We start from the raw sequence: 27,894 nt of genomic DNA, 5'->3' as shown, positions 1-27,894 counted from the left end.
TCCTTCAAAAAAAGACCTTGTGTGCTTTGTTAGGTGTGACCTTTTTTGTTGTAGTAGACAACAATATTCACGACTGACTGACGATCCAGTATGATAATTACATTTATTTTTGTATTTGTTTCCAAACATCAGCTTACATGTTATTACAGTTTTCCCCTGTTATCCTTGGTGTGTTAATACAGTCACTACCTAAAATAAAGAGATACAGAAAGACAAACAGAAAACATTTACAGTTTATTGTAATGAAATGCCAGACAGATTAATATACAGAATGATGGCAGTCACAAGGTGTCCAAAGACTCATTCTCAGCAAACAACCGTCAAATATAAATATATAAAAATTGACAAATGACAATGTTACTTTTGGGAGTCTCTTCTCTTGGTCTTGGCTGGCTCAATCCAACAGTTCAGTGACTGGTTTCCAAAAAATTTAACAAAAGATCTCAGTGCTATGCATGCTTTGAGTGTACTCATTTCTTCTTCTTCTCCTGTGTGGTGGTGAACCACTGGTCCAGCAACTTCTTGCTGTAGTAGATCTGCCAGCCGTGCACCTGCACAGCAATGACGATCACCAGGTACATGACCGACACGGCCGAGAAGCCGAAGATAAACCGGTATGCTTTGCCGTGACGGTAGAGCTGCTGTGCCACGGGGAACATCTCCATGCTACCGTAGATCAGTGGGGCCACGCAGAAGAGCCCGGCGCTGATCATGGAGATTACCAGGTAGCTGATGTTGTTGCGAGGCAACGCCAAGAAGCTGAAGACTGTGGGAATTATGCTCAGGAGGTAAGGGTACTCCCACTGGTAAGGTGAGGCCACCACCTTGTGGGACACCAGGCTCAGCTGACTCACTGTTACCTGAGAGAGAACACAGAGAACAGAGTTACAACTAGTTCAGCTGTTACACAACTGTCTGTGGATAAAAACAGATTTTTTCAAGGTTTGTGTCAGTTATTTGTGGTTTGCCATTACCTGAGCTGCCATTAGGATCCAGATCAGAAGATGGACAATGTTGAGTTTACGGATTTCAGACTTCAAGGCAACGCTGCGCAAAGCAAGTCAGAAAAAATTCGAAAATTCAAGTCACTGATGCATTTATTTTTTGAAAAACCGGAACCATACTTTACTTCGCATATTTTCAAGAAACATGTAAAGTATGAGAGGCATGGGGACACATCAAATTTCACTTATGCAACATTTTGGCTTTCAAGAATGTAGTGTGTGTATTATATTGTGGATATATAGTTTTGACTATAATGAATACAACTCTTTAAACGAGCTACCACTTTCTGATAAGGTATTTATAAAGGGTTTGAAAGCTGAACTTAAAAGCTGTATTAGTATTTAGCAATAATGTATTAATACTACACTACTATGCTTCAAATTTCAGTCAGTCACTTGCAGTTATAAATGTTAATAAATGATTTAAAAGGGGTTCGCACAATAAATAATCCATCCAGTCTGCAATTGTAAATGTTTTTTAAACTGCTAATAGACACATGGATTTTGGTCCATATATCCTGAAGCTCTTTCCCAGAAGTTAAGTGGTAACAGTGCAGAGGGCTCCCCGGTATCTAAATTGTTTCATATATTCACCTTTCCCACAGATGTTATCTGTATAACCCCCCCAGCCCGTTTAAATAGTGTTAACACACACAGGTCAGGGAAACCTACCTCATCTGGTAGTGTGAGGCGACCCGCTCCCGGTGCTGGAAGTCACTGCCGTCTGTACCTGCTGCTCTCGGACCTGCTCGAGAAGCCATGGTGGATATCTATAAGGAAAACACACTGGGTCAAAATTAAGAGTACAGCTGCGGTTAATACACGATTAATCGATCGACGGTAAGCAGGTTAAATGACGATGCAAAAGTAAGAACATCCCCTCCAATTCTTGAGCAGGAGCATGAACTAGAATTGAACAGGAGATGTTTTATTTCTTCACAATATCAGGACAAACTACAAACGAGCTAGGCTAACGCTGGATACGAGCTAACTGTTAGCAACACATATATAGCGTCGGCTAGGTTTCTGTAGTTTCAGATAAGCGCCCGGCAAAAGTTTTTAGACTGATACACAGGAAACACATCGGAGGTTAATCATAGCACTTACTTTTTATGTGTCAGTACGCATACAAAGCCTGAAAGTATCGATATGTTGGGTAAAACGCGAAGAGTGACACTAGCAGGACGCATCCGTGCACAGGAGAAGTGACGGGGGAAACAGGAAGTGTGACATCTCGAACTGTGATTGGTCAGAATCTCTCAAATTCAAACTAGCTTTATTGATATGACAATATCACTACAGCCAGGGTTACAATAAATGTGCAATTATTCACAGTTACTTAAGCCTGTGTTTTGTGTAAGATAATACAAGAAAAATAAATTGTTGCAAATTATTAAAGAATAAAAGATTATATACTCTATATATGATGATACTGGTGAGACAGTTGAATATAAAGTTAATGTAATGTTAATGGTGACAACTGTAGAAGAAAGGAAAATCAAAATCAAAATCAGGAGTTAGATATTAAAGACACCAGTTTCATGTGTTGTTTCACTGGCTTCCCCACAGGCTTTTCTATTTGTAGTAGAGTTTTGTTTCTCCCTGTTTGTTGCATCTGTGTTTCTACATTTCTTTGTAGTTTTGTTGCAGCTCTTGGATTGTGTGTCTTTCCGGTCGTCCCCTGGACCTGTGCCCATTCTGTAATCCATCCATAAAAAGATACTGTGTGCGTTTTCCTGGTTCCCAGGTCTGTCGGTGAAAACAAGCCTCAATGTCGCTCTGTTTCTGGTCACTCACTTACTGCTCAGATAATCTGACACTTGGTATTGTCTATTCAGTGCATAATGGCATAGAAACTGACATTAAGTATTTGTATCACATGTTATGTTATTTTGGATTAATGCTTTCCACTTTATGAAGCATACAAATACAGATGAAGGCACAAGTGTAAAGATAATGAAAATCAAGTCAAGACAGCTGTTTTCATTTCTTTATTAAAAGTCACCAGTAAAAGCAACACAGACCAAAATTCACATATTTAGGCACAATTTTCAATTTGCTTATGCTGTGCACCATTGTCCAAAGTAAAAAAAGGAAGGAAGAAAAATGTTGAAAAGAATTTCATTCCAAAATGGCACATCCACAGTTTGAACACCTAAACTACATAAAAAACTGTAAAATACTGACGCGTACAGATATGAGTGGGTATGAGCATTGTTGAATATTTGTGTTATTTTTTGCCACAGGACCTATATGTTGTGTTCTACATTTTGGAATGAATTCCCTCACTTACTGTTTAGCAAAAAACAGAACAATCCCAAGTAATCAGTAGTCAAACAAATAAATTACAGAGAATACTGACAAGCTGACAAAAGAACCTTTCAAAGAATTCATATTTAGTACAAACAAAACAAATCTTTGACATTGGTAGCCAAAAGGAAAGAATCAAAAGAAAGTTAATCTGCCAAATTATGGGAAAAACTGCAAGTACTTTTTCTGTTCTGGACTGCTATATAGTATGAAATTGGATAAAATATCCAATAAGATTTTCAGACAAAATACTCTCTTCTATCAAAAAGCTGCATTTTCCAAATAACATAAAGAGACTGACAATAACTTAATAACTGCATGATGACTGCAACTACATAACCCAACTGTATGTTATGATAACTTTGAGTAAATGCATTGTACAATGAAACCATGATCTTATGTGCCCAGTGCCCAGTTTATAACTGTAAAGCAATAAAAAAAATAGTGAAAAGTAAATACAAGTCTGCAACAAAAAGCCTCGATGTTCCAGGAATTATTCCAGCCAAGTCATGAACACTGATATATTGTGTATGTATGGATATAAGAATAAATGCACAATGTAAACATACAAGAATTATGACAACTGAGATATTTGGTAGTATTTCTTGACCTATTTTTTTTAATACTGCATATCATAACCAACAACCAGATGATTTATCACAATATATATATATATATATATATATATATATATATTCATATATATATATACATATTGTGCTCATTATTTCATAACTGCTCCTTCTGAGACTCCAATGCTACATGTAAATACAGATGTGATGTATATCATTTAAAGAATAATTCAATTAAGTATGTTGCTGCTATAAAAAAGATTAGTCTGCCATCTCTCATTGTGAACCATTTAACTTGATCAATATTGTACCTTTGAGCCTGAAGTAGTTTTCTTATCAATATGGTAAAATTTACCATCAATATGTCATTAATATCACTTTTGTTTATACACATTTCTCACATTGGGTACAATAAGTATCCAGCAAATACTGAGTGGACATATTGACCAGCATAAAGTCCTGCAGCCTGGTCTGAGGGCAGCTGTACATGTACAGTGTCTCCTTGTCGTAATGGGAGTACAGCACTCCCTGAAGCCTGATCCAGCAAGCCCTTTTTGTACTCATCGTAAGTGTACATCACTGGCTCATTGTTCTTCATCAGTGCCACCCACACATTACCTCCTTTGCAGTGGACATGGTAAGCAAAGTAGTAGACCCCTGGTATGCTACAAGTAAAGATACCAGTTTGGGGATTGTAGTTTTGATTTCCGTTGTGCAGAAGTTTGTCGAAGATTACTGGAGAGCCAACGGGAGGGAATGGATTTGTGAGCTTAGCTGTGAATGCAGGCATCTCCAGGCCACTAACACCAATCTCGCCTCCGTTCTTCTTGTAGCCTTGTTTTTGGCCAGTGTACGGGCCAGTGACAGGGAGGATCTGTCCAAGATCAGGAGATACAGCAGGTAGTCCTGGCGGACCAGGTGGTCCAGGTTGTCCTGGTTGCCCTGGAAGTCCAGGAGGGCCACTTGGGCCAGGGTTACCGTGAGGACCAATATGACCAGGGGGTCCTGGCTTTCCATCACCAGGATAGCCAGGTTTACCAGGGAGGCCTGTTTCACCTTTTTGCCCTGGCAGCCCAGGAGGTCCGATTGGTCCTCCGGGTCCTGTAAGCCCTGGAATTCCCTGTGGTCCCTGGTGGCCTGTCTCTCCAGGTTGTCCCCCCTCTCCTCTTGGTCCTGGTAATCCTGTAGCACCAGGGGAACCAGGTAACCCCCTAACACCAGCTTCTCCTTTAGGGCCTGTGGGCCCTTGTAAACCTCTTGGGCCTGGTTGTCCACCCTCTCCCGACCTGCCTGGCAGTCCCGGAAGACCAGGAGGCCCTAATTCACCTTTCATTCCTGGATTTCCTCTTGGTCCCCCAACACCATACTCTCCCTTTTGCCCTGGGAAACCCAGACTACCAGGAGGCCCTATTGGGCCTGGTGGGCCAGGCATACCACTAGGACCAGTGGGACCAATGACTCCTGGAAGACCTCCATGACCTTTCTCACCTTTAGGGCCTGGAGGTCCAGGAAGACCAGCATGTCCCTTGTGACCCTTGGGTCCTGGAAACCCTGGTTTACCATAGCCTGGCAATCCTGGACCCCCTGGTAAACCAGGAGGGCCTGGTTCCCCTTTCCCTCCTGGGAGCCCTGGTTGCCCTCTAAAACCATCTTTTCCCGGTTTTCCAATTCCTGGCAAGCCTGGTGGTCCTGGTTGACCTCTTTCACCAGATGGCCCTGCCAGTCCTGGCTCTCCAGGAGGACCAGACTTTCCTGGTATTCCTGGTTGTCCAGGGAGACCATTGAGGCCAGGTGTACCAATGCCAGGCATGCCCACATTTCCAGGTGGACCTGGTGGTCCGCCAGGTCCTTTCAAACCTGGCAAACCAGGTAGACCAAAGCCTTTGTCTCCCTTGGGGCCTGGAGGACCAGGTAGCCCAGGTGGACCCTTTTGGCCAGGCTCCCCTAGAAGACCTGGTTGTCCTGGCAGCCCCTGGCCTCCTGGTTTTGAAATCCCAGGGAGTCCAGGGGGACCTGGGAGCCCTGCAGGCCCAGGAAGTCCAGTTGGTCCTTCACCACCACTAGGACCAAGGTCACCTTTTGGTCCTGGTAATCCTGGTCCCCCAGGTTTTCCTGGCAATCCTGGCATGCCAGGTTTTCCTATTCCTGGGTAACCTTGAGGACCAGGAGCCCCTGGCTTTCCTGGTAATCCTGGCAATGCCTGGCCTGTTAGTCCCGGGGGGCCTTGTGGTCCTGGTGGTCCTATTGGTCCTATTGGTCCAGGGGGTCCTTGAATTCCCTGTGGTCCCTCTCTCAAACCTTCTCCACCAGGACCAAGGGGAGGTGGGCCTTTAGCCCCTCTTGGAAATGTCTGACCTGCGAAAAAGAGGAAACATTGGGTGGACAGATGTGAATACTGACCCACTAAATCAGCACTGATCAAGAAAAGAAACCAATCACAAATGGTCATGATGGGATCTAATATTTATTTGATTATTTGTTATGTCAGATTTTGTGAGGGAACATCAAGACCACAGATTTGTTTGTCTGGAGAGGTGACATAAAACAATTTCAGATTCATCACAGAACATTGTAGAGACAACTGAAAACAGCTAGCATAGCATCTTGTGATAATTATGGAATGAATTAGGGAAGATTAGCCAACGCTAATACAACACTTAGGCATTTATTAAAAATCTTGTGTGTGTAAGAACCTATATGGGTTTAGCTTTAAGCGTAAATGTCCTTAAAAGTTCAAACAGATCGTGTTATTTGATTAATAGTATATTAGGATTGTCCCTTTAGTAAATCAAACATTAATAACATTTTCAAGTTACTAGTTGAGCTCACCTTTGCCCTCAGTCAGTGGCCTCTCTTTGCCCATTTGCAAAGGCAGCTGAGGAAGCTCTTTTCCGTACTGAGGCACTAACGGCATAAGTGGCATCTCATTCCCCAAAAACTGTTGCTGAGGGTAACCATCATTGTATTGTGGCAGGGGTTGGTGCTGTTGAGGGGGCTGCTTATGTCCATAATATGCCCCACCATGGGCCAGGCGTAATGAACACAGTTGGAACACTGTGATGAGTAGATAAAAAGACTGGAGGGGTATAGCCGCCATTTTTCTGTAGTGGGTAAGAAACAAAAAGTAAAAATGTACACAGATATAAATAGATATATCTCTTTGCAACTCCAGACCAACAATTTTAAGATAAACAATGCTTTATTTTTGTTTCATCCAAATGGAAGTATCCAAGTATGAGCATTAAAAACATGTTTAAGGTTTAAAGTAAAAGTACACATTAAGAAGAATGTTCCATTGTAGAATAATTTATTGCACTGTATTTTATTATTATTGTTGTAGTATTATATATTATTACACTAATGTGATGATGTTGCAGCTGATAAAGTTGGAGCTAATTTTACTGACTTAATATAGTGTTAATTTCAATAGTCTCATCTTATGAAAATGTATTTGTTAGTTGTTTTTCTATATTATTAATCTGAATCTAGGAAGTAACTGGTGACTGAAGTTATCAAATAAATGCAGTGGAATAAAAAGTACTATATTTCCCTATGGCTATGTGCATTTTTTGCAGATCCATAAAAACAAAATCCATCCTGACATTAATATCATGGATACTGGACATTGAAATGATCTATATCTAGTATGAGCACAGTATGGCCCAGTGCATTTGATTTTTTTCTATCACTGACACTTAATTGCATCCTAAATCATATTCAACCAATTATTGCACAACTTGTAAAAGTGAATTTTATCATAATTTGTTATTTTAGCTTACTGTCCTTCTCACTATGCCTTGAAAATCAAAGAATCAGAGGCTAAGATATCCTGACTTTTATGTCCTTTGTATGAGATACACTTCCGATGATGCAACGGCATCGTGCTTTCTGCCAGCCCTTCTCTGTCTGGTAAAGACCTGCATCTGAAGCTTCAATATGCAACAAAGTCTTTCTGCTATAAACCTGTTGTCCCTAAGCCCAAGCCAGCTGGATAAACAGCATTCAACTCTTCTATAAAAGCAGAAATTCGTCAGAGAGCAGCTATATTAGTGTGTGACCAGCAGGCTGTGCTCTTTGATCAAGCAGCAAAATGAAGAAATACTTTCAAAAGCCAACCCTCTGGGACTTATGAAACCCACTGTGGTCAAACTGAAAAAGAAACAAAGCCCCTCTCCTTCCCTGTGTTTACACATGTGTAGAAGCCTCAGAGTCTCATATCCTTGACATGAATTATATTGCATACATTGCTAAAACATATATCGTAATTAAGAGGCCCCATAGGGAACTTGGTCAGTTTCAAACATAATCCTGAATCCTTTAAACATGTCTACACTAAAGAGATTGGGTAAGTGCTGCCAGCAGGACGGTGTGAAAATAAATAGTGATAGGTGAATGTATGTTTTCCTCCTCTGTGGTATTTATGTGTCCTGAAACAGAATCAGAGAGATCAAAGTTTTTGGAGAGCTGAAACAATGGAAATTAGACTTGCTTACATTTTTCTGGGCAATTATATAAAAAAAGCAAACTCAGTAATGTAAGGCTGAAGATGATTACTGCACACAGTTCCTAACCTGGGTAGTTGATCTGCACAATCAGTACTATGATCAAACTATGCAACAAGCAAACTTCAGACTGTATGTCTGTAGTAATATATCTGAAAATTTGGGTTTTAATTTAAAGTATGAGTTCACATGCTATAATTACACTTGATGGATTTTTTTCAAGGCTTATTCTTGATAAACATCTTGAAAAAACTGGCTTCCTAAATGCTTTAAACAATATTTAGATAATATTGTGGGAAGATACAAATTACAAAAAAAATATATTTCTTAAAATATTCGACCAAACTTCACAACCAAGCTTCACAATATTAAATATACTGTACATCCACATAAATTCAGGTAACACATGTTTTCAAAAAAATTATATACATGAATCATACATGGACTTAAATGTATAAAACTGAGGTTGACATGTGATTCCCCATTTTTGATTGAATTTAATTTGAATTGACTTTGTATCAACAGCCATGGCATGGCACCCACCACGCAAGACCACAAATTCTCTTACTCCTCTCAAACTGAAGGTTGTCGCTCCCTCTTTGTCCTGCACTTCCTTCGTGTGGTTTCTCCTCTACTTCCCCTCACTTTCGGTCACTTCTCTGGGTTTTTTTCAAGGCATGAGTGGGACGTTGGCCAATGCACAGGATTCCAGCCAGGTGTTAGCTGCTGCTGAGCCCTGCGAAAATATGAATGTCAGGTCCGATGAATGTCAGGTGGTGACCTTTCACAGAGGCCTGGGGTTTGTAACACTGAGCTGAGATCCCCACCTGGTAGACATATTTTGGCCCTGATACAGTTATGCTGAGACACACCCCTTTCCTTGAGGAATGTAAGGACGGCGGCATTAAAAATAAATGTATCAGAAGTGGAAAATTATAAAACTGTATCTTTTCAGCCTGTCTGAGAAATAGATATCAATATAAAACATCTCTGGTTTAATAATGGGCTTTGTACATGCAGACAACTTAGAAATCTCAGGCTAAAATATTCAATTTCTGTTGTTTTGCTGTAATTATAAAGGATCTATATATCTATTGCCACACATCTTCTGAAATGCAACAAAAACAGTAATCAACAAGGACAGCAACATGAGGACATGTATGTAAAAAGTGACTTAAAAATGCAACATGACCCATAAACAAAAAAAAAAAAAACCTCATATCAAGGACTGGATGATCATTCTTATTCCACTGTTAATGGTTACCACATCCATCTGGCTGAATTTGGAGGCCTCCTCAAGTAAAAGATGCCATTTGTAATGTATAGATCCAGCACCATGGACAGAGACTACAGAGCCTGTTAAGCTATGAGACTGAATGTCGATAAATGGTGAATACATACATTTATGTTGCTGATCTCTGATCTGTTTCACTGTTCATGCATTTCAGAACAACAACTACAACTATGAATTGCCATGTTAGAACTGAACTGATCAATATTTAACAAAAATATGACATAATTCAAACTTTGAAAACACCGTTATGTGCTTTTATGTCCTTGTGCATTGATTATTGCAAAAGCCTCAAACTTTAATCCAAACTCTACTGACTGACAACAGACTGTACAGAACTCGATTTTAACCAGAACCAAGAGGAATGGCCTCCTTACCCTGGCCCCCAGTATGTTTAAGAATTGATTTTGAGACATTTTTGATTAACTTTTGATTTTTGATTACTTTTAAGGTTCTTTGTGGCCTGGCTCATTATACACACCTGCATATAGTTTGAGATCCTTGGGCAGAGGATTTTTAAAAATCTGTTCCAGAAGCCCAGCTTCAACCTGGAGGGGACAGAGTCTTTGTCTTCAGGGGCTTTAAACTTTTTCTTAAAACATACTTTCACCAGAGACCATAACCTGATTTTTCTTGAGCTTTTTATTTCACTTGGCTGTTTCTATTTATTTCTTTTATTGTGTTGATTGTGAGAAGCACTTTGTAGTTTTGGTTTTGAAAAGCGGTCTATGAATAACAATAGAAATGAATAAAGATGCTTATAAAGCATCTTGAGAAGCTTAGGTTGGCAGCAACATATACAGACATCTGAATGTTAAACAGAAGTGGAGGTTTAAGGACAGTGGACAGTCTTTCAGATGAATGGACATATTTAACTTGTTTAGCATGTATCTGAACAGCAATACATGCATTGGTTGTTTCACCACAGTTGAAAAACTGATTTGTAAAACAACAGCAGAAAATAAGTTGTGTCTAAGTGCAACGTATTGATATTATAACCAGACTAAATTTAAATCTTTCCCCAAACCCTAGTGTTGAAACAAATAATTTGTTAAACATCTTTTTTTTAGATAGAGAACCAGCAAGGGATTGATCCTCAAGTATTGATCTTCTAAATTGAACATGATGTCACACATGGGGATGTTAAACTGACCACTCACTGGACTCAAAACCCTTTGCACTCATACAAAGCAAACTATTCTCTGCAGACAAAAAAGGAACATATGCTTGGCGAGGAAACGAGACGACCTCCGTAAAACAATAAGTCAGCAAAACAAAGAGGACAGGCCGCTGCTTTGAAACACATGTTCCCTCCAACCTCCAAGGATACGTCAGTCTTCATGGTTTACAGAGACGAGGCAGACAAAAACACATCCTATCCCATTTACAGGACGAGCTGCATGAGTAACAGAGCTCATTTCAGAGGCTGGATGCAGCTGTTGGCAGAGTTTCATCTGTGGTGACCGAATGTCTTGGAGACACATGGAGCAGAGTTAAGGACATTTTCTGCTTCCGCATAAAAATACATCAAACACGCATCTCCTCTAACACTACTTGTCATAATAGTTTGGTCAAACATATATATCCCACTTTTTGTATGGATATTTGACTAGGGAACTATTTATTTATATTATTGATAATTTTATGTTGTTGTTCTGTATGAAGATCAGCTGCTTTGTTTGTTTTATCGATTTTTTTATCCATTACATTTTTTCTTGCTTTAATGATTGTATTCATGTTTTATTTGGATGTCTTTTAATGTGACAACCTAAGGAAGCTCAGCAACTGCTGTGGCAGAATTTAATAGGGGCACAATAAACAGAAACAGGTCTGTTTCTGGGGCAACAAGGACAATTTTTCATCACCAGGCTCAAAAGCCCTGTGGAGCTCAAATTCCTTGTAGTATCTGATATTTCATGGTGCAGCCAATGTTTCTGACAAAATAACTCTTACCAGAATTTGCACTGATGGGTTTACTCAACAACTGGAGAGTTTAGTCTGGGATATCACCAAGGGACTAGACCTGAACTTCACGGATTCACATGGTGTTGGAGACTGGGCAGTGTTTCACGATAACTTGAAACTTCAGATTTGTGCGATTCATTTGACTAACGCCGAACATGAAAAATGATTCCACCTTGTTTTTTTCACTCAATGTGAGACCTGGAAATATCACAGGCTGTGTGCTTTTTCACTGGTGACTTGTTTCACTGTTAAAAGCATAAAATCAGAAATGTGCCACTTTTACTAGTGAGGGAGAACAGAGCCCCGTTTCCATCTACAAAACATCTGCTGAATGCTATTTTTCTTGCCGTGTCCCGGACAAAAATCCCCCTAAATCTAAAACTTCATAGAAAAAGTGAACACAATTTGTCTAAATCCTTAGTACTGTAAATCTTGCAGAGCACTTATCAACCCAGCCGGTCTGCAGATGACACCATATGTATTATTTCAGTTCAGCTTTCAACACAATCTGACCACTCTGGGCCTGAACAACCTCTTTGTGCAACCGGATCTTGGACTTTCTGACTGAGGAGGTCAGTCAAGCATCATCACGCTGTGACTGCCATTGCCCAGCAGTTGCAGGTTTTCTTGCTACTGTGCCTCAACAGCACCATGCTGCAGGCAAGAGCACACTTCCCATCCTCATCACCTTCTACAGAAGGAATATAGAGCATCCTCAGCAGCATCATGTCTAGCTTGACAAGTGAAAACACCACCCAGCTCGCCTCGCTCAGTCTAAAGGTAACAGAATCCAGCACCTCTGAAAATCACTGATTAACATGTTGAATCTCCTTCGTACAAAAACCGAAGCCTAAAAATGGCAACTTATGGGAAACATGATTGTATGACTCTTGTGACTTGAATATCAAAGGGGAAGTTTCAGGGACAGGGAGATATAACTGCTCTGTAGACTGTGTTCAGACCAGATAAAGTGATTTATTTTCATTTATCTAGAGAAGCTTTTAAGACTTCGGACACAGGATCTCCGGGAGGCAATATAAAGGGTGATGCCTGTATGGAAGTTCTTCATTGATATTTGTTTGGTGCCTTTAATACAACATAGTGTGTGGAATTAATAAATACCTAACATGTTCCCATCATTCAGCTCAGTAGGAAACCAGCCAAACAAAAGCACATGACATGAACCAGTGTACAGGGTCTGGACAAGACAGTGGGGGGTTCACATTATAAAACATGTCTTGATCTCACATTACTGGCAGCTAGGAAATTCATTGCTATTCAGTGGAGATCTGTTATTTTGCCAGTTCCTTCATAGTCTTGGATTCAGACTTTAAAATTTGACATTTAAAGCCATATTATGAAATGTGAAGGAATTTTATAAATTTTGATTTACAGAAACATTTAAAAACTCAATAACCTATAGTTTATATGTTACTCAAAATGTCATGGATCCCCTAACTGGTTTTTAACAGGACACAGATTTATGTTTCAACTGCTCACAATGTGGTGCTGCACTGTGTTGTATAGTCACACTTCCTGTAGTCCGTTGCTTTCTTGCTTTGTGTTATTGTTTCATCATGTTACTAAAGGAACAAAAAATATCCCACTGTATATATGTAGACAGACAGCTCAAGAACAAAAATCTACTTGACTTGACTGTGTCCTCTTCACGTCTCAAGACCAAGCACAATCCATTTTTAAACAACCTTCTTGCTTTTTTTTTTTTTCCAGTCTTTGCATGAACTCCACTTTGATGAAACCTCTTCAGACACCTACACTCCCCTCACTTGATGACAATCCCATGCAACAAAGATTGCTCACCCCAGAATGGTTGCTGGTTCCCTCTGAAACTCTTTGCCAACACTTACAACCACAGCCGGCCCCACTTGGTGATGAGCCACAAGTCTTTTATCACCTCAAGCTTGGCTTTGAAAATAATCAAATTTCCATTTCTCCTCTGTGTTCCTTTCCTGACTGATTCCAGATGGGGGACTCTACTGCTTGATAAACAAATGATGAGGAACAGAGGCATGTCATTGCTTACAGATACGGGTGCCAGTCTTAATTGCTTGTGGTGAGGCCTGGCTTTTGTGTTTTAAACAGATTGCAGAGGGTCTTTCTTTTCCAATGATAGCAGGCAGTGCTGCAGGACAGGGCTAAAGACAAACTGTCACTGAACCAAAATAAAGACATTACTATCAAAACTCTAGTAACTGGGGAGCATGGGTTTCGCTCATCCATGCAGTGAAAACAAATCTGTTCAATGAAAACTATTTTTTATGAAGGAAAATGTTGAAGACCTTGTTAAAATATAATTTCTGCTTTGTATTATATATAAATAGTGCAACACATTAATTTGGCATATGCTTTTGTTCAATTTGACTTATAATACTTCTCATACTCATTGCAGCTTGGGGTTCGGTATCTTGCCCTGTGACACTTCAACCTGCTAGATCACCTGAGCAACAGCAAACCGAAGCTGTGCTTTATCTTATCAGCTGCTGCACCAATTGAAATAAGGAATGTAAAATGTCCACAACTCTGTATTTTTCCAGATTTGGATGGTGCAGCAATACGTTCAAAATAATGCAAAATACATATAATAGTTGTGAGTGCAGCGAGTTTATACACACACACACACACACACAGACACACACACACACAGGAATGCAACGAACAGCTGACAGAAGTAGCCTAAGCTCCAAGACAGCATCTGGGGAATGCACCTGTGTGTGTGTGTGTGTGTGTGTGTGTGTGTGTGTGACTATTTGCATGCATGTGAGTGAGAGCTGTTCCTGTGTATTATCTAACCTTTATAAGAAAAACATCTCTAGTTATTCTCTTGGGCGACCATACTTGGAGGCTCTGCAGGCACAAGAGACACTTAAAGCAAAAAAGCAAAAAAAAAAAAAAAAAGCACTGATATCCAGAGCTGAAGTTATAAGTTGATTAATTTACCAACAGAAAACAGACTGTGATTAATGGTTTACATAACCTCTTTCTATAAAAACTGCCATAAATTCCCCATTCCCAGTACCAAATTAAATATTTGGGTCTATTCAATTTACAATAATTAAACAAAACATGCTATTTAAACAGGTTATTATTATGATGCAAAATAATCACTTTGAGTCACATTTTACCTACAATAACTTCAAACCTTGTTCTCTCACATTCTGGTGACAAATTTCAGAGAAGGAAGTGAACAACTCAGCTGCAAACAAAGCCAGTAGTGAGGCTGGTGGTTCAACAGAGGGCGCCAAACTCCATTTCTATCTCATCGATACTTGTATCAGTCTTGTTTACTCCTGCTTTCCACGACCTGGGTGGAGAACTAAATGTGCTTCCAATGGTAAGAAAAGTTGCTGGTTGATTTACACACTTTTGTACAATCAGATTTATTTTTGTTTTTTCTGTAATTAATACTGGATATTGGTTTTGTGCATTTTATTTTCCATCCACAGTCTGCAGAGCAACAAGTCTCTCAATGCTGCATTATTCTCACTAAACCACAAGTCATACTTTGAGCATATTCTGGACCTGAATCTGTTTTTCTTTTATGAATTCACTGCCCTCTCTGTCTCTGAGCAGGTGATTTATCCCAGCTCAATCATCATGAAACATTTTCATTTCCCCCCACAACCCAGCTTATCTTGATGGGAAAGGAGACCATTGAGTTTTGCCTCACAGTATATTGAAAACTGAGGCAAAAAGTGCACGTCTGCTCCACCCGCTCCGGTTCCTCGCCGACCTATTTTGCTCTTTTTCAGCATTCCTTCACACCTACTCGATCTCTTTGCAGAGCGAAGGCCGGAGTCGCCTTCAGAGACGTCTACAGCCTCAAATTCGACAAGGCAGACAAGAGGTTAGCTGACCTTTAGGTGGGTTGAAAACCCTCATTTTGAGGTGGTAACATTTTAAACTGATGTTTCAAATAACCAAGTGACCATGAAGGGAAGTAGCATCCGGGTGAGTTTCAAACTGGCAGCCGCAGTGTTTGCTTACTGCTCCTGCAAACCTTTGACAAACACATATGTACATGCACGTAATTGCACCTACACCTCCCTCACATTCACAGACACACACACACACACCACCCAGTCTGCTCTACCTCCTCACCCATCTCATCGACAGATTTTCCCTCTACTACAGTTCTGGGAACCACAAGTCACCGAATGTCTAGCCACAATTTTCATTTCAGGCAATGATCGGAGCGGGTGGAGAATTATTTTCCTATTAGCTTTGAGTTCTGTCAAAACACAGTATCCGGTGTCAGTGGACAGAAGTTAATAGCAACTCAGAGCTAAGAAGCACTTCAGATTTTTACATACTTCACATGTTCAGAGAAAACCAATCAATGGGAAACAAGGATGGGAAGAATGTATTTTTGAATCTGAGAATATTTATTCTGATGAGAGCTTATTCATACACGACATGTTCCACTATCTTGCACAGCAGGAAAGAAACACTTGTGCGGTTTTTTGGACTTTTCCAAGTTTGCGCCTGAACTTCGTGCGGTTTTGCCACATTTTTATTCGCTCTCTCTCATATTTGCACTGGCTCTCAAAGGGACACTCCGCTGGTGAATGATTATTTTTACAGGCAATAACAACGTTTGGCCAATAATCAGATCTGATCACTTATACTATGCTTAAACCACAGACTCCAGAGGGGAATTCTGCAGTTTGCAGCTGCATAAATATATTTTGTGTACTGTGTAAATCAGGGAAGAACAGCCCACACTGTGCAAGAGGCCACATGTGGTCTCCCTTCTTCTGTTTCAGAGCCTTTCCAGTGAACAGTGGTGGAAAGTAACTAAATCCATTTACCGGAGTACTGTACTTAGGTACAATTTTGCAGTATTTGTACTTTACCTCTTTCATTTTATGTTATTTAATACTTTCTACATTTCAGTGTAAGTATTGTACCTTTTACTCCGTTCCATTTATCTGGTAGCTTACTAGTTACTATTTCAGAACGAGATTTCATGTGATAAAACTTATAGAATAAACTGTTTTGAAGATGAGAACAGTGGCTCCCAAACAAAAAAGTAGTGTTTAGTTGGAGCCTATTGCTACATTTCCAATGTCTAAGGCAAATTTTGAATAGATTTCCAGAAAATACTAATTAAATGCATTTCCATTTACTTCTGTTATGCAAATATTAGTGATTTCCTGTCTAAATCTAGCTCCACCTTCACCAGCTACAACAGTAAAATGCTGCTTACACACTGATGCATCAGTATTAACAATTTTAAAATATATCAGTCACAGGGGCCATTTTTGCAGATCAAAAACCTTTACTGTTGAATATATTTATTTATATTTGAATGAAGTATCTGAATCTTCCATCCACCACTGCCAATTAATCTGATAAAGCCATAAAACTGCCAAAAAGGCTCAGTCACAAATTGACCATGAATACCTCAGAAGACTTCCAACATCCTAAGATGAGTGTTTTTGCAATTTAAACACATGGGACATCAAAAATATCGTACAAGTGGGCAAAAAAAAACTCCAGAGGAGTTGTAATTGGTGAAACTGGGAGCGTGGGAGCAGTGTAATATTTAAAGATGACTAGGTGGTGATTACATGTTGCTTTTAGAGAGGGTTTCTTGTGATTTATTGTTGACAGTTTCAGCTGTAGCTCTGCATAATGCACAGATTTCTACAAGCGATTAGTCATTATGGATCTCAGTCATCTGCATTTTCTAAACTTTCTACCTTTTTGCACACATCTCAATTTATTGAGATCATATAATGGTCCGCAATCATTTAGGGCTTACTGCAACACATATAGATTGTCTGACCGGTGACAGTAATATATATGACGACAGTATTGGGGAAGCTTAATGTGTTACACAGTCACCCTGTAAAATATGCCACTCAGAGAAAAAATATGATCCTCCCTTTTCCTACTGTCCAGATGTTTTTGCAGTGGAGTATTTACGAGGGATAATAAGGACTACAACTCGACTTAGGAGTTTAGATAAAAGATACTTTGCAATAAATCTGCAAAATTTTAAGTTGTAATTCCAGAATGGTGTATTTAAACTAAAGTACCACTGGCTGCACACACAGGGTAAAATGGATCACTATCAGAGTTTAATCGCTTGCTGAAATGTTTTTTTGTTTTTGATTAACAATGCAAAATTACCACAGTTAGGTTTCATATTTTGAAACATTTCTGAGGCTGCAGTACTCTGCACAGTAGCAGGAGAGTGTCTGGACACATGGCCTCAAATCACAGAGGCTGCAGCTGCAGGATCGAGAGACACATTCTCTCCAGGCTACATAAACGCTTCCTGTTCAGTAGGTGAGAACTGAAGAAGTATGAGTGTGAGACAGAGAGAGAAAATACAGTCAAGGGACATTAACAGTGTAACAAATACATAAAGTCACAACCTGCTGACAGATCTGCATCTGATTTAGTCATGCACAGATTTTCCTTCAAAGTTTGGCAGTTCAAACTTGCAGCTTTGACACTGGTTTGCTTCTGCAGCCTTCGCAGTTTCTGCATCTCCTGCTCAAAGCAAACAAGTGTCAGCATCTCAACATCAACAAAAGCTGAGCTCAACAAACTTAATTAGAAGCATTCACAGCCTCTGCTGCAGCATCCAGCTCCCTCTATGATGCCCTAAAAGTAAGTCATTGATCTATAACAGGAATTATTACTTTTGTCAGAAACAAAGGAATAACTGCAACTGTAGTGCAATAAATTTAACAAGCCAGCTCACTGAGCTTTGACTAGACTGTTTGAGTAATATGCTTATTCACGTTCTTGCTGAGACTTTAATGAAAGGATTGATACCTCATGTCTGAAGCTATAGCTGTCAGCCTGTTAACTTAGCACTGAAAGATTTGGACAGAGCCAGGCTCGGTGTTTCCCCCAGTTTCCAGACTTTATGCTAAGCTAAGCTAAGTGGCTGTGGTATGAATCCCTTCATCTAACTCTCACAAAAAACATGGAAAAGCACATTTTGCAAAATGTCAAATTATTCCTTTAAAAAATGCGAAAAAATGGGTTGGAAGTTTGGCAGTGGTTATTAGTTACTGGCATTCATACCAAGCATTTTTCAGCAGTCTCAAATCAGTGGAAGAAAACTGGTAAAGCAAACTGTTGTGGGGTATAATAATGACATACTATGAGTAAATAACTGACAGCCTCAATACCATTACAAAAGAGCTGTAGTGATATTCTGCTGAGTGCACAAGTTCTTCTTTTTCCCTTGAAGAACACAGTTTATGGTGATCACTCATTTTAAAGTGACAGTAAATACAGTCAGTTTGCTGCAAGCTGAACATTTTACACTTACTGCACAGAAGCACTTTGTAAGAACTTGGAGTGTTGGAGTCTATCTGGGGCCAAACTCAGGAGTTCACATGAGAAGATCCAGCTACCCTCAGACCTTTGGACACACTTAAACACACTTATAACCTCAAAAAAAAAAGAAGCAACACAACTGTACTTGACCTAAAACTATAAATCCTGAGGTAACTTCGAGGTGATGATTTGGTGATGGAGCTCAGCTTCATAAAATGTGAATGGACAATATTATAGTCTGTTTCTGAAAATGTAACCCAGATCATAACTTCAAGTTCCAAACAAGTATAAACTAACTGTTTGCTGTAATGGGAAATCTACCTTTTCCTCCTCTTTCTAATATGGAGAAAGCATGCATCTCCAGAAAAACAAAACAAACACCGCCAAAAATTTATGAATGCATCTTGGTGGTTAGTCCAGACATGGTGCCACAACGGATAATAGTTCATCACCTCTTCCAGCATAAGCAGATATACATCAAGTCAAGGATCCCAAAGCTCTGCATTCTCCTGATTTGATCTTTCTTGACCTCACATCTGCAGAACAGTGTTATGTGTGTTTCCACAGCACTGCTGCTTAGCACTGGATGACAAAAATCCAGAACAACATTTTGCTGATGCCAACATCCCTTACAAGTGTTACGGTAATCAAAAACCTTCAGCAAGTTAATTGTTCGACATGTTCAACCTCAAGTGCGTGAGCTGCTTTAACCACATTTTCCCCTAATTAAGAGTTTTTCTCTCAGAGAAAGGAAAAACATGATCACTTTAAATCAAGAGCTGGAAGTTAGAAACAGCTGCAAATGCTGACAGAAGATCTAACAAAGTTGCTCTCCATTCCATAAAAACTGACCTTTCTGGTATCTAAAACTTCTTTTCCACATCTTCTACTCACGTAAAAGCATATCTGCTTTCATGCTATTGCAGCCTACTTCTACATGCAAGTTACTGCAGCTATTATAATCATTTCCACTCACTTGCAGCGGAAAGAAATGTTGAAGAAACAGCAGTCGAACCTTGGACATGTTTAACATTGTGATAAATCCACAGTTGGTGTGAGGCAGGGATTCCCAACTGTTTCCTGGCAGGTGCACACTCAGATACTCTGTGGTCAACTTATGCTAAGAGGTTAGAGGCAAAAATCAGACGGAAAACAATCACTTCTGCATGTTTTCGGTAGAAGATGAGTAGAAATAAGTTGCCTGAAAGATTTCCTGAAGCCCAAACTTTCCATCTCTGACTCATTTCTCAGACCCAATGTGCTGCCAGAAAGCCTCTCTCTAAAATTGACTTAAATCCTGTTTTCCTCTTATTTATGTGAGATAGTTAGAACTACAATAACCTCAACAGTGAATCCTTTTCTATCCCAAACACTGGAAGAAAAGTGCCAACATTTTTTCCTTCTGTGTTGAAAGACATGCAACTAAAATTTCTGAAATGTCAAGACATTCCATTATCTGATGCTAAATCCTGTCAAGATGCTGCACCATGCATTTATTTTAACAAGTTTAAGCCGCAGTTATTCTTCCCAGGTGTCTCTTTTGGATTTTCTTTGCATTAGGAAAACTGTCAGACATTATCTACAAAGACTTCTGTCAGCAGAGGCTCACAGCAGAGAGTGAAATAGGATGTCTTATGAAACTTTATGGAAGTTAAGAAAATTATTCATCCATTTCCATGTTTCTTTCATTAGTCCTAGCTCTGTGAATCACATGCCATCCAAAAAGTTACTCATGTATTGCTCCAAGAATTCACACAAGACATTATTTGTCATTTTTTGCCAAGCAATCGGACAACAATGCATGAAAAACACAAACGGTAAGCTTGATCATGCCTTATTACTTACTGAATGCTATTTCTGCAGCAAATCTAAACACGGCAGCCATGCCAACGAAAACATCATCAAATCCTGCGGTGCCAGTGGTGATGCATCCCTTACCTTTGTGTGCGTGCTGCTGCTGCAGGGTGGAAGTATCACAAGACTTTGAGGAGTTTGGGACTGACGCTGAACAGCAGCCCTGGTGAGGGTTTGGCTTTTATCTGCAGGTGGGTGGAGCTGCTCGAGCTGAGAGAGAAGAGAAGCACTGGATCTGTCCATGTATGTGAGAGAAGGAGAGAAGAAAACAGGGGCTGTGTGAGAGAGAAACCACTACTGGAACTACATGTTTGCAGCATTAGAGGTTATTATATACAGAAGCAAACTGAGGGAAAAGAGGAAACCCAATCAGCTGCACAACTGTATATCACAAGGAGGAAGATTCTCGTTTGACTTGGACGTCTTAGTGCATTCTTTGCATGCAGAGAGATTTAAGGGCACGGCCTCACTTTGGTTAGCCAGCGCTGGCTGAGCTCAACATTGAGCTGAGAGGAGGGGTTTTGTGACTAGTACACACACAGTAGTTGACAAAGCAAATCTCACCACAAGGACTACTTAGAAGATGTTCCAATTGTTCAAATTTCCATTTTTCTGAGGACTTTTAAACCAACATGGAAAAAACCTTGTTACTTCTCACATTTACTCAGTATTAGAATTGTACTTTTCTCTTGCTTTTTCACCCCTCATTTGAACCCTCGACTACAATAAAAGAAACTAGGAGTCTATAGCCATGCTCCTGGTTCTGTGAGGCTGTATTCATTACAGCAGTAGGCTACTTCGAGGTGCTTGTGTTTAACAGGTATAATGTTTACCATGATCATCATCTTGGTTTAGCATGTTAGCAGGCTCACAATTGCAAATTAGCACTAAACCCAAAGTGCAATTGAAGCTAATGCTGTTTGTTCTGCAAGTATTTAATGAATAAAAGTGTAAGACAAATTCAAATTAGTGAGGGGGCCCCAAAAAAGTGGACTGACCAGCATTGCCATCACTACAGCTACAGTTAACGTGGCTAAAATTGTTGATTCAAGAAAGCTTTTCTATCTCAGTCATTGGCAGGGAGATGTAATATATATATATATAAAACACAAGACACCACACTCAAACAGTTACTTGTCAGAAAATGAAGATGTGGATACTAAATGAGAGGAGCTATGTTAAACATTAAGGCTCCTCAGGCCTGCTTCAGTTTGCTTGTACATGTAGCTCTGCACTGCCATGTGAAGCTTCCCCAGAGTTTTTGGTGTAAAATGTCAAAAATATTCAGCTTGTGTCCAAATTCTTCACTGTACTGAAGGACAACCAGAGGCAGACAGGCGGACATTCACACTCTGAACAGCTGGTTCACATTTGAGGAGTTATTCTTTGTGCTTTTGTTTGTGTTGCTATTTTAGTTCTTTAACATGTCCTTCCTCATGCACGACTCACTTATAAAGAAAACATTTTGACTAATTTCACTGTCAGCGTCTTCGCACCAAAAATCGCACACAGTGCTAATTTGTGATTGTTGAAGGAATGTGCAATGAAAATAGTCAGAACTTCAGTTATGGACAGAAAAGAAAAAAAACCTTCAGCAACCTAAAAACTTTTCTCTTCTGTCTAATGCACTAACCAGATCTTCATTTGTCATTGCTCTTCATGAAGTTCAGAGAGAAGAAATCTGTTTTCCCAGCATACACCAGACAGAACAACAAGCAATCAGCTGCATGGAAACACTGATGTCATACCTGTCTGCATGCAGACATCCTGGTCGTGTAGTTATTAACCCGCTAGATCTCAAGGCCAAGTTACTGCAGCAACATGAACAGCACAGACGAGCTTGGCACTAACTCTAAGATGTTTCCTGTTCCTCAATGAGCTTTTCTTTCATCTTGGGATTGGCAGCGCATAGTCATGAATAATGCTAACAGGTGGACACACTGTAACAATAGCACTGGTTTGGTTTGTGCTTTGTATTCAGATTCCATGTGAAGTTTCAGTAAAAACTGGGAGGTGAGATTAAAGACTGAGACCCCTTCAGGACATTCACGCTATTTTCCAAAGTTTTGGTCTTAAAAACTGACATTATCCATGGATCTCACTCTCAAAGCTACAAGCATGCCCTGTCAAACAGCTCAAATGTTTACCTAATGTTGCAGCAGCTATGAATGGCTTCCATGTGATTGACTGAAATGTGATTAGTCCAGTCTCCGTGAATATAATTTGTTGGTCAGCACAGACTTCGTCCACCATTTAGGGAGAACCAGAAACATGTTATGCTCCAAAACCAATACTACACTGGACGACTGTTTTAAATTTATTTTCCTGGCACACCTCTCTTACATTTGTACAGTCAGGGGACTCATTTATCTTTGACCACTTTATAATTGATTGGTTTTATTGTTGTGATTCTCAAAACTTAAACATGGAGGCTCATTCTTGACATTTACATGTTTTTAATATAAAAATCACAATAGATTTTGAAATGCTCTTTAAACCCTCAGAGGAAAATGCTGTTGTTGTATCTGAACAAACATGTAAACCAGATGAGAAAATTTACACTATGCACAATATTTTAGAGAACAGTTGCCCAAACTAATCAAATGTAATCCTACTCTGCTTTGGCTGCCTCACAGGGCTCCAAACTAAATGCATATGTAATGGTCAGTAATTTGTTTCACATATGGGACGTTACAAACTGTATTCATGATATAAGACAGTTTGTTTGCTCAGTGGGTTTTACCCAAAGAAAGAACAAAGTAAATGCAAGAGGAGGAGAAAATTCAACAGTGTACCCTAGCTTCAGTTCTGTCACCACTTATTTGAGTCCCACTCTCAGCTTCTGTACACATCACCTGACTTTTTTCCATTCAGCAGACCCACAGCTGTCAGATTTGGCCGTCGATGAGACCAGTCTGTTAGAACATCTCATAAAGTCACATAACGACGCAGAAAAATGCAGTGGAGAAGGTGCTCAGGAAATAATTAAGCATTTAGGAAAATGTGATCAGCTGTGAAAAATGTTAAAGGTTGTCAATTAAAGTTTTGTGCTGATAGACTGTGGCTAAAATTTAGGTGAAGACATTTTATTACAGATGGAACAGAGTCTATGGGAAAAATGTAAGATTTGAGACTGGAGGCAATGACTTATTTCACAAGAACAGCCATTACAATCTTCAAATAGCCGGGTTGTGTTAAACGTGACCACTGACTTGGCAAATGTGTCTCCAAAGAAAAATGAAGAAGAGGGTTTTTCTTTTGTTGTATTTTTGACAAATAACGACTGAGTATTTCACAATGTGATTTCTTGTCTCGCTTCTGGATGCCAGATCTGTATTTTATTCCACCCTTTCTAGTGAGATTACTTGTATAAGAATACTTTACTTATACTCCATGTCTAATACTTTATGTCTTTTGTGGGCACAATGGATCATAAAGGTACTTTTTTGCCCCTACCAAAGCTTTATTTTCTAGTTGGGACTGAACACTATGTCTCGAAAGAGCGTGCCATTTTTTTTCCCACTTCACATTATTCTAAATTATAACTGAAATGCTGTGAAGCTGAATGTGTCATATATAATTAACCTATGATATAAAGCATGTTTAAAACAACCAAAACAGTTTTACTAATGGATAAAGTTTCTATGTTTGGTGGAACAATATATTCTTTCACAAACCTTTTAAGATGAAACCAGGACTGATTCTAAGAAATTGGAGGAGGGTGTTGCAATCCTTTAGCCACACTCGTGACATAGGGATGGCAATGTTGGTCTGTTAGTCCACTTCTTTGGTAGAAATAAATTTCGTGACTCATTTTATTTCTGTACTTTCTTTTTTTTAAAAAAAAAGCCAAAATCATAAATTTCAACCATCCTCCCCAACCCAAATCTTTTTCGTACAGTCTGTTAGAAATACAAATTCCAAAACCCTTGCACAGAAAACAATAAAACTGATCATTTCAATTTAGAAACATCTGTTAGTCATCGCGAAGAAACATTATTCCATTTATGCATGTTTTAAAGTGGTGAACCTCATTGTGTTGCTTGCTAATCTGCTACAGACAATGAATATCCGTGGTGTACCAAACGGTCAGAGGTAGATCTGAGAAACTATGCAGCAAAGTCATATCTATGTTGTACCTCATCCATCATGCAGGCCCTCAACTACGACAAACTCTAAAGCTGCGTGGAGAGATTTATGAGCTCTCAGTGGATTTTCTGCTTTGCCAGCATGACATTTTTCAAATGTTCATACATCAAGCTCATATGAAGGGATTTCCTTTTGTCACCCCTTTTTGGAAACCAGTCATTGTGGATATGTGACACTTTAAAACTTTCCTACCACCTATTTTCATGGTAAGAAAAACTATCCCAGGTTTAAAGTCAGCGGACGTGTACATATACTATTTTATATATAATTGGTAAATGGATAACAGAGCTCTGTCCGTTACTGTGGATCTGCTTTTCGTCCCTTGTGGAGAGCGCTTTAAAGATTTTGGCTCAACGAGACTTTAGTCGTCAACAGATGCGGCTCCTGACTGTAGTTACATGATGTCATTACATAAAATGATGCAAACTAAATACCAGTTACAGCTGTGGGGCAAGAAGGCTAATGGTCCCAATGCAATGAGGCAGAACTATGTATACGTTCCAAGTCACAACATACATATGTTATAAGGTTAAGGTTTTACATCAGTCAGCACTGTCTGCAGTACTTCCTCACAGTGAAACAAGCAAGCCCACTGCTGGAAGCAGTTACTTAATGCGGTGACGAGCTGTTTGCTCTCTCATGACCACCTCTGAATTTTTCTGTCTGGCTGTTAATCCGGTCGTCTCAGAGGCTGCTTTGAGCTGGGGCTGCAACCTGAAATGTTCCTCTCCATCTTTGGTGGATGGTTTGAGAATTTGGCAGAATGACAACGAGCACAGAGCAACCGGATACAAAAGGTTTGGGGATAATGGATTGTCTTAATCTGTTCATTAAAGCCAGCAAGCCGTGTGAGCAGCACCAGACTTTTTAAAGAAAATCATTTAGATAGTGGTAGGGGGTCGACTTTAAAACAGCTTAATTGACTGAAAAGCACAAAGCATGTAGCTTCTCCAACTAACCCTAAAGTATATACTGCAGGCACTTAAAACCCCATGAAATCAAAAATGCATTTTACCAGTTTTAATCCCATGCCCCTGTGTTAATTGTTCATTTATCTTGTTATACCATTCTTTTACATCAAAATCCCTGTCTTTTCCTCTTCCTATAAAACGGTTTCAAATGTGTGATGACTCATCCTGCAATCAGGGGTGTTTACCAATTTTGCATCCAATGAAAATGCCGTCTCAAATTTCTGTGTCTTATTGGGATGCATCAGTTCTGTCATGGGAATGAGCCTGTGCCTCTCCTTCACCAGCAGCACTGCCAGATTCAGATCTTGGCTCAAACGTATATGGCCTCACTCCGTTTCTTCCCTGTCTGATTCATTGGTGAAATCTGCAGGCTAGCTAGCTACCTACTGTCAATCTGGCAAGGTCAGTGATGCTTGCAAAGCTGAGGGGAACTGCAGAAGTTTTTCCGATCCAAAATACCTTATTGTAGCTGCACAACATCAACGGTTGAGAATAATTTGAGCTGAATTTAAGATGCCTTTCTTAACTGGATTTGGACACAAAATATAATGTACAAAATATGGCAGAGCAGCTTGAATTTCCAGTGATGTATGGTAAAGTTTTTGAGAAAATAAAGAGCTCTTACAAACACCAGACCGATGCTTTGAAAGATCTAAACTGCTAAGAAAGTCAAATATTATCATAAAATCTCACAGCGAGTGGGCCATTCATGATGCATGCCATGTGGGACAGCTTGCACAAACATAATACTGGTCGTGCCACTTAGCATTGGAGAAACAACAAAATACTGTGTATTCATTGTGTCAGTGTGTATTTTCCTTTGGTGAAGTCAGGCCAATTACAGAGCAAACCAAAGCACACCAGTTCCATGTGATATCACAGGAAAAGGATCATTAGCTGCTAACCGCCTTTGCCAACATTTCCTCTGGTCATGAAGCCTGAAGTCAGAAATAATGGGGTTGTATGGGGGCACACCACCCTCACTCTGTGCTCCAAGTCCTCATATTTTAAACCTCCTTTCTAGCTTCATCTGTGTCACTGCACTGGAAATGTGCCAATGTGTGGAATGTGTATGGATACTGCTGTGGATGGCAGCCACGCTGCAGATCCCTTCCTGTTTTAATGTTTTCCTTACTATGATGCAATCGTCTGGGTTGAGCAGACCAGGAAAACTTAATGATTTTACACCAACTTGCTGGCTGAAGTAAATGCTTGAATAAGCTTTGGTTCTGGTAGTATTTCAGTGCAACACTGTTAGATATGATCAGTTTGGGATGTAAATTGTTTCCAGATGAGTTGTTATTAACTTTTGTCTGCACACCCACTTTTCTCCAACTTTCCCCAACTAACAATAGCATTATTGATTTCCTACATTTCCCAGAATGCAGCCCCCAGCTCCAGCTGTGTCTGTGTGTCTTTTTTTTTTCTTTAAAAGGATACTTCAGCAATTTAGTACCATTTAGTACCGAAAAATGGGAGACAAATAAAACTATGGTCAAAAAGCTCTAAAAACAATAGATCCTGCATTTCCCATAATTCCACCTGATAGCATCTGTTGTTATACTGCAAATGGAAATAACTGCAATTATTAGCTTCTGACTTGTGCAGAGTGCTCACGGCAGTATCCAAGTCATGATTACAAGTGGAAACTTGGATGTTTCTGAAAACTCCAGCATATTTGACTGATTAAACCCACATTTAATGGACACAGAACTATATTATCAATGCATTAGTTTTAACCCCTGCTGCCTGTAGATGTCCAACAAGCTTCATACTACCAGTCTGTAAGACAGGTTTTCATTAAAAATAGACAAACATGAATTGAGATTACCTGGACGACATCATCAGGGTTATTTTTTCAGATGTGACAAATCTCCTTCAGAGCCACAGAAGACATGATACATCTGTTTCCACTGCTATGTCCCTGTGTTTCTGGGCAGTGTAATGGGTTAC

The 27,894-nt window shown here is 39.7% G+C and overlaps 2 protein-coding genes across 3 annotated transcripts; both read right to left on the bottom strand.

The window, feature by feature from the left end:
- Positions 1-78: 78 nt before the first annotated feature.
- Positions 79-2,255, bottom strand: jagn1b (jagunal homolog 1b). The gene is made up of 4 exons (XM_071464862.1): positions 2,112-2,255; positions 1,677-1,774; positions 975-1,047; positions 79-860 (listed from the first exon to the last, which is right to left on the bottom strand). The coding sequence occupies exons 2-4, from the start codon at positions 1,763-1,765 to the stop codon at positions 471-473; spliced, it is 552 nt and encodes a 183-aa protein (XP_071320963.1). The 5' UTR covers positions 1,766-1,774; positions 2,112-2,255; the 3' UTR covers positions 79-470.
- A 725-nt stretch (positions 2,256-2,980) lies between these two features.
- Positions 2,981-27,894, bottom strand: col8a1b (collagen, type VIII, alpha 1b). 2 transcript variants are annotated; one of them, XM_071464856.1, is made up of 5 exons: positions 27,773-27,894; positions 20,813-21,056; positions 8,957-9,124; positions 6,716-6,987; positions 2,981-6,241 (listed from the first exon to the last, which is right to left on the bottom strand). In XM_071464856.1, the coding sequence occupies exons 4-5, from the start codon at positions 6,981-6,983 to the stop codon at positions 4,284-4,286; spliced, it is 2,226 nt and encodes a 741-aa protein (XP_071320957.1). In that variant the 5' UTR covers positions 6,984-6,987; positions 8,957-9,124; positions 20,813-21,056; positions 27,773-27,894; the 3' UTR covers positions 2,981-4,283. The 2 variants fall into 2 exon arrangements, with proteins under 2 accessions (XP_071320957.1, XP_071320955.1); XM_071464854.1 differs by having other exon boundaries at positions 20,906-21,056.

This window comes from Trachinotus anak, unplaced genomic scaffold (assembly GCF_046630095.1).
Source record: "Trachinotus anak isolate AG129_WGS33_773 ecotype Australia unplaced genomic scaffold, CSIRO_AGI_Tana_v1 ptg000026l, whole genome shotgun sequence".
Taxonomy (NCBI): Eukaryota; Metazoa; Chordata; class Actinopteri; order Carangiformes; family Carangidae; genus Trachinotus; species Trachinotus anak.
This window is presented reverse-complemented; position numbering and strand designations above follow the sequence as displayed.